Here is a 13,968-nt window from a genome sequence, read left to right on the forward strand (position 1 = left end):
GCATTTAAATCGCAATATTTCATGGTGTTACTTGGTTTTGTTTCGACAAGTGAACTAAAATCAATATTAAGTAAAAAAAAAAAATTAAGAAAATTGAAAAATAATTGAGGAAAGAAACTAAAACCAACCTTGCAGCCCTGTGATAATCACAACTACGATGGTATTTGTACAGTAGCACATGAGGCCACGCCCCCATTCCGGTGAAAACAAACTTTTTCAATAATAAATTGATTTAGGTGATTTATGATAGGTTTAGAGGTGCATGTAGTTGTTTTACACCACTCTGTAGTGTAGTGAACTGAACTGAACTGAACTTATAGGTTAGTATTCCCTGAACGTAAAATGTCAGGCTGTCCTGATATTTTCAGGCTGACCCAAATACTTCTAATATCAGGACTTCAGCTGGAGGAGAGATGGGCAAGTACTGGAAACACGATGAAAGCCCAGCTTTAATGTGTACAAAGTACAGGTTATCTGCTCACACATATTTTACCATCGGTATCCACTACATAGCGGCCGTGACGTGATTTGCCTTAGAACTAAAACTCAGGAACTGAATATTACAGATCATCTCGCGAGAAGTCCCAGAGGCGCGAATAAACAAGAGCTTTTTCTCCTGTCGCTGCTGTGTTGCTAGAAGTTGTCGCCTCGTTACTTTTTTTTTTTTTTTTTAATTGTTTTAGTTTGAGTGGCTTTACTTCGTTGTTTAAACGTTCAACACACATTTGGACAAAGACCATTTTTTTTCAACAATTTACTTCGCAAAGCAGAACTATGTCGGACGCTTTGTCTGATGAGGGCAGCGACGTCAACCACGATGATAGCCAGGAGGATGTTATGACCCCGGCGGAGCTTATCGCCAAACTGGAAGAAGTGAGCTCTTCTTAATTACTTTATTCTACAGAGAAACGTTACGCTGAACATATTCCAGTTATTCGTCCGCTAGCATTGTCTTCACAGTCGTGTTCGTCTCTGTGACTCGCAGGCTTGGCTGAATGAGAAGTTCTCACCTGAGCTGCTGGAGAACAAGTCAGAGGTGGTGGAGTGTGTGATGGAGCAGCTGACTCATATGGTAACTACCCGGGGAATACCTCTAGCTCTATGGGCTGTTTCAGATATACTCAGCAACACACAGATGAGTTAACTTGCAGTGGTGGAAGAAGAATATATGTAATAATTACTTAATTGAAACGTAGCAACTTGTGCTGAAAGGCCGTGCGTATTTCATTGCGAGGACTCCGTGGAGAGAGTGGCTGTAGTTAGTCATGTGCAGTTAAACACGTCATCAGATACATGGTGGTTAATTGTTTGAGTAACATTTTCCTGTCTTCTAAAACGTGAACATGAAAATGTTCACACATGTAACAAACCCCAATAAATCGTTTGCTCTGTAAACGGTGGAAAAAAAAGGCCCACTTCATTTTCCAAGAGCGTAAGGGATGCATTCAGTGTGACTGTGTTGTGCGAAACAGTGAAAACCCACAACAAAAAAATAATTTTTCAATTATGTAAAACAGATAATAGTATCAGTTAATAACAATGAACAGAGCCCTGAGTAGGATAAAGCAGATTTTAATTGAATGAATTTAGTCATTCATTGGGCCTCATGCAAGAACATTTTAGTATTTTTATTCTAAATTTCTCTCACTTTTTTCGTACGAACACGCCACGTCAGATTCAACAAACGCTCTTATCTTGGGAAAAAGTGCGTAAACCACCTGCGTAAATGATGAATCCCACCTGTGCGTATCTAAGTTCACGTGCACGAGGATAGTAGATTTGCATACTCCACGCCCAAAATTATACCATATAAGGCAGTGCTTCCTCTCTCCTGTGCCAGGAAGTGTTGAGTCATGAGAATGACATCAAGGCGCATAAAGAACAACTTTACGGGCTCTGAGACTGAAGTTCTGCTTTCAGAGATCCAAAAAGGAAAATCTGTCATTTTTAGCATGTCAGCAGTGGAATTACGGGACCTGCTAAAGCGAAGAAATGGGAAGCAATTACGAGTGCTGTTAATTCAATGTCACCGAAATAAAAAAAGAAATGGTTTGATATGAAAATGGCTTAAAAAAAAACGTCTCGCCATGGGCAGGCGCTCGATGACGGCAACTAAAGCCGTGCAATCAGTTGTTGCCTCATCATGATGGCTCTTTGATGAGGTGGTCCATGAGGGGGGTCTTCTGGCACCACACTTCTGGTCTGCCTGGGCTGGTTCAGGTCGATACCTCATTCATGGCAATATTGCGCCATGAACGAGGTATCGAGACACACCCACCTGGCCTTCAGCTCAGTGTGCTCCACGACAGCACGGGTGCTTTGATGCGTATATGTGTCTCATGCTCCAATTATGTTTGGCAGTCCAGCCACGGGATGAAAGTCCCTCTTAATTTGTACTTGTTGGACAGCGGTGTATGGAAATGTGATGTACCATGGGTGATAAACTGATGAGAGCTTTGATGACCAAGGGGAGCGCACGACTCACAGAGGACTGGGACACCCCCGATCTGTCTCCAATCTCCCTCTGAAAGGTTCCAGTGGCCAAAAATCCAAGGGTGGTGAGGACCTGGACGTGTGGTGGAATTGGGTTTGATCGGTATGTTTCTCTCTGGAGTTGTGGCTCTAGCAAGCTGCATATTTGTAGCAGCACAGTCCTTAGCAATCTAAATCCCGATGTCAGCCATTCGTCTATCTCCACAAGGATATCTTCCAAGGGCCTGACGCGCTAAGGCATCCAAAAGTAACAAGTCAGCCGCTGGTTACACTTCCCATTGACCTTGTTATATACAGATTCAAATGAACCTTCAATTAGTGCATAATTTAAGTTAAACAGAATAATGTCAGCATCATTATGGGGTATAATGTATATATTTATTTATGTTTGCTTCAAAGTAATTAAATATACAATCCATTAGTCAAGCAAACTTGATTGGAATAACAGCGGACTATTTTACGAAACTCCTACGACAGCTCTGGATCACTCGTAAATTCTGTTCGTACCTGAAAGAAAACGTAAAATACGAAAAGATTGGTGAATGTGCAAATTCTCTTAAATCAATCGTACAAACGATTTACAAACAAATCTGTGCGTACGAACGGTTCTTGCATGAGGCCCATTGATTGTAGTTACTTTGACTGATTGTCTTTCAGTCAGTATTCTGCTTCAGTATTAGACTGAAGAGATTAGTAAAATAACCAATTATCAGGATACCTGCATGAAATACATTATTTCAGACTACAAGACAAGAAAACTTAATAAGAAACAATATGTTAACATCAGAGTTTCTTTGACAGTGTCCTAAAACGGGGGTTTTATTTATAGTATAAAATTTAAAATGACAAAAAAATGCTTCAGTACGAGTTGGTTTGCTGTACCCTGCTGAGCGGCAATCGGATAATTCAAGGTGACATGTGCCAAAATGACTTTCCTTAGTTTAAAGTTGAGGAGACAGAGGTGATTCTGATAACTTACATATGCATTCATTCCGATAATGAAGTCGTATCAAAGGTGAACATGTGACAATAAGTGTATTTTGGTTACCCAGTCATGTAATAATATAATCCAAAACAGAATCTGTTTCTGTTGAAAGCCACCATGAATAAAAGGGATATTAACTTTTTGGGGAAAAAAAGCTGTGATCTCTCCATTGCCAGGAATCCAACTTGCAGCGAGTGAAGAAAGGCGACGCCAAGGCTGGCATCCATCGCATGGAAATAGACAGGATCCGCTTCGTCCTCAGCAGCTACCTGCGCTGCCGTCTGCAGAAGGTCAGTCAGGTGGGCAGTGTCAGAGGACTCTCTCGTGTCGCTCCGTGCCCTTTCACAAAATAACCAGACCTTCGTGCTGTCTGTGTCTAGATCGAAAAGTTTTTCCCTCATGTGCTGGAGCGAGAAAAGACCCGAGTTGAGGGAGAGCAATCCCTGCTTTCTCCTGAGGAGTTTGCCTTTGCCAAAGAGTGAGTATATTAGGGAATGACGCTGTTTTAATCTACAGCTCGTTTTGTAAGACCTGTGATTAACAAAGATACGTTCATCTGGCATCCAGGTACTATGCCAACACGGAAACCTATCTAAAGGCTGTAGCCCTGAAACGCATGCCCCCAAACTTACAGAATGTGGACTTGCTCAAAGCAGGTAAAATCTCCTCAGTGACTCTGTACGTTCTCTCGGTCTGGGATGGCCCAACATCTCGCTGTTTGTTTTGACATTTTCATCGGCCTTCTGTATTCCCAGTGCCTGAGCCCAGCTTGGACTCCTTCGTGTTCCTGCGGGTCAAGGAGAGACAGGAAAACATCTTGGTCGAGCCTGAGACTGATGATCAGAGGTGCTTAATTCCACATTTCTCTTTATGTGACGTTATTAACCCAAGATTCCAGTAGGTGGCAGTGTTACCTTTCCACCCTGTGTTTCTGCATGGATAATAAGGCGACTGCTATCGTTCTGTTTCTTTCTTGTCAGAGAGTATGTTGTGGATCTCGAAGAGGGCTCTCAGCACTTAATGCGGTATCGCACCATAGCGCCACTTATTTCAAGTGGATCTGTGCAATTGATTTGAACATTTAGGTAAGTAACAGTGAGGCTTGTGAGTGAGACAGTGCCATAACTAAGTTGGCTCATAACTCTCTCACATACTCTTGTAAACACTTCTGCAAATTCATTTCTGCAGATCTTACATAAGTGCGTCTATTTTTAGCTCTTGCTTTCCTTTCTGCTGTTTTTTTTTGTCTCTTGGCAACAAAGAAAATATGACTTTTTTTGTATTTGCAATATATCAGAATTGGCGTTTTCCTTCATTACAGCTGGCAGTTCTAGCAACTAACACACGGCCACTTTTAATGTTGCAGGTCAGTTTGTTGCTGTGGGTGTTTTTTAGCTCCGGGGATCACAAAAATGAGCATTTGCTTGTTTTTGTGACTGAACTGTGAGGAAGAGGGAGCCGCCGTCGTCTAAAATGAGAACTGGCTTATGTGATGCAAATGCATATCTGTTATTGACGCCATGGCTTCAAGACATACGACTCTATGTTTCAGTACAAGCTCCCATCTAGTGAAAAGTGACAACTGAACCCTGGTTCCATCCATTATCTTGGTGCATTGTGTCTGCGAGACAACAACACACCGTGCAACTTCCATTATTCTCTGCACTGCATCCAAATGACACATCACTGGAGCTTTACTCTGCTGCTCAATAACGGGGTGCATCAGGTGACATGAAGGTGAAATTACATCAGTTCACTTGGCATCGCAGTTCCTGTCATGCTGACATGCATGTGATCGTGTGTGCACGAGTGAAAGTCGGTTGTTTTTTAGCTTTAATGCGACTGGCAGTCACACTTGCAGTTTATAAGAAATACGGTATGTTCACATTTCTTATGTGAGCCACCAAATTTATGGCTGCATTTGATATGCTTTTCAACTTTACCCTTTATGGGATGAACCTCATCTTCAGTGAGCTGTAATTATATCGCTAAAGCGTTGTTATGTAAGAGTTTCAGTGGAAGCCATCAGTGCTCATTGTTTGCCCACACTCAAATTGCTCAGTAATTGCAACTAAGAAGGAACTGAGAGATGGTTGGCTCATCAAAACCGAGATATATGTCAGCACACTTTTGTCTTGACCTGCACTGCTAATTCAGCTTATATGAAACGCATTGCTCTTCAGATAATACACTGTTTTCATGTCAAGCGTCTTGGTCCTCTGACCTTGGAAAAATGGAATCATGGTATGGTATGTTGTAGCGTGTTTCTGTTAGACCTTTAAAATAGTCGGATGTGAATTTGAGAAAATAAAACCTTGAAAAATATGGAAATGATTGTATGTGAGAGTATTCCTTTATTTATTAAACACCACACCCAACATCATCATTTTATCTATATCAGCTTACCATGTCTTATCCTGTTATGGCAAAAATATTTAGGTTTCATGTGCTTTTTTTTGATTGTTTGAAGTGTTCACAGTGTCATTAAATTTGGTGTACAAATGTATCTCAGTAAGTTTCTCATATATGTTTAGGTTTTGTGCTGTTTAATTCAATACATTCATGTATCGAGACAGATTAATGAAGCTCCTCCCTGGTTAAATGACTAACCCCCTGAGACTGGTTTGTAATCCGGTCCTGCTTGGCATCACACATGCTGCTGGACTGCAGAACAGTGATCCCTTCAGGGCAGGACCCTGCTGACAGAGGTTTGGATCTATGTCAGGGTCTCTGTGGGATCGGTGTCTCCTGACAGGTCTGAGAATAGAGTCTGGCGTGATTGGGATACTTTCCACAAAGCAGGGTGAAATGACCTACAGCGGAGCCTCGTATCCTCGTCCCACCATGTAAACAGTGGACAACGCAGGTCAGAGGTTATTATACAGAGAAATCATTTTACTTCCATATACTTTCATTATTGGTATTTTGCTTCATAGGTACTGAAGACAAAACAATGTTGAATAGAAGTAGCACATAAAATAAGTTTAACCTAAAGGATCTTTTTGAGGGTTTTTTTTCTGTAAATGGTGAGAAAACTGCTATTGGCAGATCTAAAACAGATCTTGGCTGATTGGCCAGCAGAATCAGGTGGGTGGAGTAAACTACATGACATCTCAATGGAGGTGGTATAAATAGGACATTGTGGGGGTTCTCCTATATACTCCTAGGGAAGTGAGCAGGTGGTTGAGGCTGCATACTCCAACCTCCAGAGCATTGAGGATAAAACTCTTATTACTTATCAGCAGATTAGCAGCATGGAGATGTCCAGTCCAACGTAAGTCCAATGTGTGGTGTTTTAAGGGTGAAGTAGATGGATGGCATTTTGTCATGCACCTCACAAACGAATTACAGTGTGTATAAATTTCATCACACATTAAGATATTACATTGATCTAAATCTCTGTTTGTTCATTGCCAGTGTCCTGCCATTGGTTGGTCTGGGGTCAATGGCCCACTCAGCTGGACTTGTGGAAATTGCTGTCAGGCTGTGCTTGAACCAACGTGAACAGCTGTGTCCTCACGTGTGGGTCCCCATCCTTAAGCCTTCACGGCCTTGCATCCGTCCTCAAGTTTCAGAGCAGGTATCTGTTGACGTTTTAAGACAAACTTCTCTGCACCACCCTTTCTCATCTTTCTTGGATGACTTGGACGATGACGTTCTGATCCCAATCAAAAACAAGCGTGTGGTTTTTGCCGACTCGTGGGGATACTCTCTCACGGCTGTGCGAGTGTTTTCCGATGAAGAGGAGCAGTCAGACCTCGGCCCGCTGCCCTCGTTGCAGGGTTTAGGAAGCATGACGGAGGATGGCTACAGCTGCACCGTCAGCACCTGCTGCCCAGGAACGCAGCTCAAGCTGGGCTTTCCACAGCCCTCTCTAGATTTCCAGGCCTTTCGCGCCAAACTGGCAGAGAGTATGGTCATCCTGGAGAACTGCACCGTTAGTGAACAGGCCCTCCAAGGTACCGTACGAGTCAAGAACATCAGCTTTCAGAAGGATGTGTGCGCGCGCATCACCTTTGACTCTTGGCTGAGCTTCAGAGACGTGCCCTGCACATACGTGCAGAAACGCTTCGGAGGACCTCAGACAGACATCTTTGAATTTGACATAGCCATTCCAAAAGTGCTCGATGCCAAGAGGAAGATAGAGTTCTGTTTAAAGTATCTGCCTGCGGGGCAAAGTAAGCCTTTTTGGGACAACAACAACGGACAGAATTACAACATAGCAGTGTGTGTGAACTCACATCTCTGCCACGGGAAGAATCTAAGTGAGTCATAACGCAGCCTGTAAAATTATCTCTATTTTTATCCTGCATACTACGCTAGTTGTGGGTTAGTGTGTCTTAGATGATTTTTATTGCATTTTAAATTATTTTCACTTCAAATTGATTTTCTTTTGTTTTATTTCAATTAAAACTTGTTTGTTGTATTGAATTTTCTTATCCTTATCCTTTTTTTTTTTTTTTTTTTTGCATGCTAGAGTCCACACTCTCATGTCCTTGTGGTCAGTCTAAATCGTATGAATTACTCTTACGCATGGTGAAGGGATCCCTTTCCCTGCTGGAGTTGGTCAGAGATTTCTGAGTTAGTGGCCAACAGAGGCCCCATAGTAGGGCAGAAGCTAATCTTAACTTGGCTCTGTATACAGACCACAGGCATGCTGTCAGGCAGTTACTGCAGGGATTTCATTTGCCCTATTGCCTTCCTCTTATGTTCAATAACCTCAACCCACTGAATGGCTTTCAGTGTCATTGCAGTTTGTTAAGTGGAAAGTTAATTATAATGAATTTCTTAATCATAACTCCGCAGTTAGCTTTTAAAGCAGGAAAATGTTTGAAATGTAGAATTGCTGCTTAGATATTTGACAATTTTTACAACGTTTTAGGCAGCAGGCCATCTGGCAGTGACTGTGTAGACAAGGAATCACAAGAAGTCAGAAAAATATGAACATATAATGTTTGGAGTCAAACACAATTATCTGAACAGTCACATCACATTTGAAGTGAAGCAGAAGAAGACTGCATCATGGGGGAGAATACTGAGAAAACATGATTAGGACACCTGGAGAGAGCACTTATGAATCTCAACAGGTATAGAGCAATTCTAAAATGTCTTAATATCATCTTCTACACAGCAGTCCTGTTAGGGCCTCATCTGCTACAGTTCATAACAGAGTCCTGAAATATGCATCGTCTAAACCGACAATTTAAAAAAAAAACACTATACTACTCCAGGCAAGAGGAAAGGTGGAAAGCAGCTATGAAAGCCCAAAAGATGACCTACACACAATGGGCTCAGCTGTTTTGTCTGGTCCAGCTCAGTCAGTCTTTCAGACTCAAAAAGACTTGTCAGCGTCCCACACTGATGTTGCACACTTTACAGCTCGGATCTTTCTTGGCGTTGGCTGTTGTCAGACTCATGAGCTGGTGGCGCCCGCTAATCTGCTCCACGCAGCCCCCTTCCAAATGAACTGGCTCCGTGAAGAGCACCTCCAGGATGACATCACTGGCGTGGCAGTACAAAGGCTCCTCCCCCTGCTTCTGAGGGGCAATGTACGTCAGGAAAGGGTTAGAGGCCAAGTCCAGCATTGGGAGGCGGGTGCGACAGAAGGTGTCGCCCTCTGTGCCGACAGGAGCCAGCACCAGCACCACGTAGTGATAGGCTGTGTACATACAGTAGAAGTCTGCAAAATACAGGCAGATGTTGGGATTCAGCAGGTGGCCAGCGGGGATCTGGAATCGCAGGGGACCGTATGGGGAGTCATTGGGGGGGAGCCCTGTGTCAAACTCTGTGTTGCAGCTGAAGAAGACTCCCTGCAGTTTGCCATTGATGGGGGAGCCGTGACTCCCGCTGTTGTCTTTCAGTGCTGGACGCATCAGTCCCCCACATTCCTTTCTAAATCAAGATATGAAAAGGATGTAAGTATTCCATTTTAGTGCTGTGGACCTAACTTTACAGGAAAGAAAAAAAGAAAGCAGCACTGACCTGACAAAGTCAAAATATTCTGGATGCTGGTTGCGATAAAACAAAGAGAATTTCAGCAGCCTCCCTGCAGAGCCTTTGGCCTTGTCGAAAAGCTGCTGTAGGTGTTCCATAGCATAGTCTGCAATGTTGCATAATATCTTCAAGCTTACACAACATTCAAATGCCAATGACGATCACACCAGCTGTGTGCAACAAATCTTTGTCCTTATCTTGCTTTACTTTGATCAAAGCTCTCAGAATCCATTGCACAGATACGTGCTGTTATTTTAGCTGGATGATATGGTAGGTCTTACCTCCAGTGCAGAACTCCACTACCTGGCTCCACTCCGACACCAGGTAGTCACCGTCTGGCTGTCGGACGGCAGTCTGGACAGCAACACAGTACTCAGTCCGTGGGCTCAGGAACCAATGTCCCCTGACTGCCATGGGGAGGGGCACAGCCTTGGCCACCAGCTTGGTGGGAACATCCTGGAAGATAAACCATGAAAAATGAGACATCAGGAGCAACATACAGGGCTGTAACAGGGTGCTGTGTGTTTAATTTACACTTTAAAGCAAGACAAATGTAAACATAGTTGTTAGTCAACCATTTTTCTCCATAAACTGTGCGTTATTAGCATATCATTACATTTTAAGCCCAAGCTGCTGTAACTAGGATACATCTAATCAAATCATCGGCTTTGTTTTGACCAAGGCCTCTAAGAAGCAAAGCTAATTACTGCAGGCTCAGAGGCCCATATATCCATGGCAACATCCCTGATGCAAGTTTGTTTGTGACACTTTGTGAACTGTAGCTATCTGAGAGTGAACATAACAATGATTCAGGAAGCATCCACACAGTCTTATCATGTTCACCATTTAAGTTCAGCATGTCAGAATGCTAACGTTTGCTATATGATAAAACCCAAGAACAGCTGAGACTGATGAGGATACAAGTAGTTCTGCTAACATGCTGCTAACGTGCCTAAGTAAACACATCTGTGCTTCATACAACAAGTTGTACATGAGGTGGATGTAGTTTTTCTACAGATGCAGGTACAGCAGTAGAAAGTACATATTGTAAAAACAGCATAACAACGGCAGTTTCATTAGATGTTTTTAACTAACTGATGTGAATTTGAAGTGATTAAGATGAAAGCTGTTCTGTGATGCAGCTGAATTTGTTGGTTTTTGTCCACTTTAATGGAAACAATGTGCATATGAGTCACTGGCCTGGAGCTGGTGACTGCTCATATTTTCCTTTTCCCTTGAATTGGAAGTGACTGAAAGGACACAACCAAGCTACGCTGTATTCAAACTATATATCATAAGGCAATCAGAACCATCTCTTAACCCAACCAAACTCTGATGGAATAAATATTTTTCTCTTTTATGTGTGTGTGCTTTGGCATAAGGTTCAAGGAGGACTGGATGGACTTTGAAAAATGAATGGTCTGAATATAGAATGGGCAGCACAGGTAGAGGACAGTACATGAGGTCATGCAGCAGTTTCAGACCCTGTGTTTAAAGCGGTTGGGGTCCTTGTTTTCTTTGCGGCTCAGGTCAATGAAGAAGTGTGTGGCTCTTGCAGTGTCTTCAGAGGTCATGTCCCACATGATGCGGAAGGAGTCACAGGTCACCTCACAGATCTGGATATTGCAGGGAGTCGAAAGAGGGGGGTCCATTTCGGTCATCTGTCGTCACAGAGATAAAAGCACAGTTACATTAAAGTGGAGGGTATAGCAGTGCTGAATATGGGCAAAATCTGCCTGAACTGGGTCACAAAGAGCTATGAAGTTGACACTGGGCAGCACTAAAAAACACTTTGGATCAACGCATCTCAAACGGAACAAAATGAACTTCTCACTGAGGGATGTGTGTGCCAACCTATTACTCGCTGTCTTAATCTTTTTTCCCCTCCATCTCCCTTTTCTTGCTCTTAACTGGCATTTTCCATCATTACACAACTCCATACACCCCCAGCTGAGTGAGTGGCCTCTGTTTTCTCTCTGCATTTCAGAATCCACTTACAGGAGTCTCCCAGCAACCACACAAATACAGCCTCCCTCACCTTTATCCTTGTGATTGTTGAGGAAGGGTTCATAAACAAATGCAATGTCTGCACCTGTCAGCAAGTGTTGAAACTATGGGAAACATTTTGAACATTTGTGCCTCTTTTTTTAAATGCATACAGAAAAGCTGAGTAAGGGAATTTGCAGCTTCAAGCAGCTTTTCTGTTTTGTTTTGTTTTAATTTTCAGCAGAAATAGGGAGATTTAAGCATCAACAGCAGGAGGTGATGTATGATCATATCTCCTTAGTTACTTGTCAGCAATCTGATTCAAGTGGCTGCACATAGCCTTGAGTGCCGTGCTGGGGACAAGCTGCAGGTTAGTCTGTGATTGTTTCATTTCCTTTCTTCTCCTCGCCCCTTGACTGATAGGAAATCTCTTCCAACAGGCCAGGTTTTCCCTGATACATGTTTCCCAATAGTTTGCTTGTAATTTTCTTCCGTCTTGAGTTTGTTGTAGCAATCATCTCCTACATTATCAAACTAAAGCATCCTCTCCCTTGTTTTGCTCACACACCAACATCTCTACATCAAAGCAGCGCAATGCGATTCTCTCTTATTAAAAGCGCAGCGTGCTGAGCATATGCTGGATCACAGATGTGGCTAAAAATAACATGCTCATATTGTTGTTTGTGTGATAGTACAAATGCCAGGTGTACAGTAGAGTCATTGTGTGACCAAGGGGTCTGCTGGGGTGTTCTGCAGTCAGGATGATGGACAGGCTCCACCAGCTCATTAAAGCCTGTGAACTGTGAAATTTTGTGAGGCAGCTCGCTCATACCGGGACCGTGCAGGGGAAGGGAGCAGTTGCATCACGCACGTGTATCTCCATGCCTCTATTTTCCAGCTGCTGTTCTCTTTTCTAATCGTGGTGTCTTTTCAGCGACAAAAACTGGAGCAAGAGGAGATTCTCCCAGGACAAGTCATCAAAGCCCCACGCCCCTGCATGTTCACCACTTTTGGATCGGATACATGTGAACACAGTTCAAACGAAGGTTTTCACACCATTCACACAATTCCACTGCCCTCATTTATAAATCATCCTGTCAGAAGAAACAGGAGCCAATTATATCCGCTAGGATATTGGCTTCGATGGGCAGCTGCTCCGAATAAAGCAGCTGGCGCTAACTGATAATTATGAGGATTACTCATATTATAAAGCATAATTTATCCAGACATGCATACATTGACTCGTCAGTGCTCATGTGTGATTCTCATCCCTAGCCGAATTCCACAACAAAAAACAGATGATGCTGCTGCAGTAATGAATATGAAGAGGGACACAGGGAGCAGCTCTTTTGTTCAAAGTTTCTTTTTTTTCCCAGAGAGAATTAGATCACATTTTGATAGCCGCATGAGAGAAAGGAAGAAAGGGCAAAATTTTCTCTACACAGTTTTTTATGTGGCAGCTGAAAAGGCTGCAGTCAGTCTGAAATAAATGTAATCTGTTCAATAAAGCTGCCAGAACGAGACTCCATGAGATATTTTGTTCCTCAACACTATCTAACAAATTGTTGATAATTTGTCATTGCAGCTCCATGAAAGACTCTCTCAGTCTGACATTGGTGGGATGTAATACATACCCAAAGATGGCAAAAAAATTTAATATATAGATAATCAAACATGTATAACAACAGAATATCATGCAAATAGAAGTCATGTAGTTACCTGATTTTCTTTTTTTTTTCTCTTGAGAGAAGCACAAATGTAATTTCACGTCATTAAATAATGTGCCCCTAACAATTTCATAATTGTACATCTGGAACACTATGATGGATTATTTTCTTGGCACTTGGAACAAAGTATCAATTAGCAGAATCATTTGAAAGCATTCCCTACCTTTATAAGGGTTGGATATGTGATAGGGGACGCTAATAGCTGGACTGACCCTCCGTATCTTCTTTTTTTGTTCTTTTCTTGCCACTTCCGTTGCTATTGATGATGGATCCCTCAGGAAAACTGATTCGGAGGTGAAGCGATCACACAGGCTCCTCTCTTCTTTCTCCCGACTGTTTCTCTCTCCCTCTGTGTCACACATACAGCCTAACCCCCACCTCCCTTGCCTCCCCTCATCCTCCTCCCATCTCTTTTTTTTTCTCTCTCTGAGCACTGCACGATGCTTACTCTTGACTCTTGTGCAGCCACACAGGATAATAAGAACAACAACAAAAAGCAAATATGAAAAAAAGAGAAACAAAAAAGAAAGAGAAAATTTTTTTATCTGCAGTGTGACCTCAGCGGGGCATGCAGTCAACATCACTCTTTTAGCAGCCAACCATACACAACACATCACTTGGCAGTAAATCTGCCCTGAGGCACAAAATCCTCACACACTCTGATATAATCTGAACACTCAGCTGCTTGCACAAATGTCAACTCTCAAATATAGAGATCATATGGGCACTGGAAGTGCAAAAGAGAAAATAGCTATTTTTGACACGCTCTACCAGTACATTAAA

The 13,968-nt window shown here is 42.6% G+C and overlaps 3 protein-coding genes across 5 annotated transcripts; 2 read left to right on the forward strand and 1 right to left on the reverse strand.

Annotated features, from left to right (window-relative positions):
• Positions 1-600: 600 nt before the first annotated feature.
• gins4 (GINS complex subunit 4 (Sld5 homolog)) lies at positions 601-6,124 on the forward strand. Of its 2 annotated transcripts, none has more exons than XM_075468630.1 (8): positions 601-873; positions 986-1,072; positions 3,655-3,768; positions 3,859-3,956; positions 4,046-4,134; positions 4,234-4,324; positions 4,459-4,563; positions 5,031-6,124. In XM_075468630.1, exons 1-7 carry the CDS (start codon positions 775-777, stop codon positions 4,553-4,555), a joined length of 675 nt encoding a protein of 224 aa, XP_075324745.1. In that variant the 5' UTR covers positions 601-774; the 3' UTR covers positions 4,556-4,563; positions 5,031-6,124. The 2 variants fall into 2 exon arrangements, with proteins under 2 accessions (XP_075324745.1, XP_075324744.1); XM_075468629.1 differs by having other exon boundaries at positions 4,845-6,121.
• Positions 6,125-6,201: 77 nt separating this feature from the next.
• ppp1r3c2b (protein phosphatase 1 regulatory subunit 3C2, duplicate b) lies at positions 6,202-7,904 on the forward strand. 2 transcript variants are annotated; one of them, XM_075468628.1, is made up of 2 exons: positions 6,202-6,344; positions 6,896-7,904. In XM_075468628.1, the coding sequence occupies exon 2, from the start codon at positions 6,924-6,926 to the stop codon at positions 7,752-7,754; it is 831 nt and encodes a 276-aa protein (XP_075324743.1). In that variant the 5' UTR covers positions 6,202-6,344; positions 6,896-6,923; the 3' UTR covers positions 7,755-7,904. The 2 variants fall into 2 exon arrangements, with proteins under 2 accessions (XP_075324743.1, XP_075324742.1); XM_075468627.1 differs by lacking the exon at positions 6,202-6,344 and adding an exon at positions 6,351-6,752.
• A 79-nt stretch (positions 7,905-7,983) lies between these two features.
• Positions 7,984-13,527, reverse strand: phyhip (phytanoyl-CoA 2-hydroxylase interacting protein). The gene is made up of 5 exons (XM_075468626.1): positions 13,349-13,527; positions 10,957-11,133; positions 9,754-9,928; positions 9,461-9,578; positions 7,984-9,370 (listed from the first exon to the last, which is right to left on the reverse strand). Exons 2-5 carry the CDS (start codon positions 11,131-11,133, stop codon positions 8,824-8,826), a joined length of 1,017 nt encoding a protein of 338 aa, XP_075324741.1. The 5' UTR covers positions 13,349-13,527; the 3' UTR covers positions 7,984-8,823.
• Between the last annotated feature and the right edge of the window lie 441 nt (positions 13,528-13,968).

The sequence above is a fragment of the Odontesthes bonariensis genome, chromosome 6 (genome assembly GCF_027942865.1).
Source record: "Odontesthes bonariensis isolate fOdoBon6 chromosome 6, fOdoBon6.hap1, whole genome shotgun sequence".
NCBI classification, from domain to species: Eukaryota; Metazoa; Chordata; class Actinopteri; order Atheriniformes; family Atherinopsidae; genus Odontesthes; species Odontesthes bonariensis.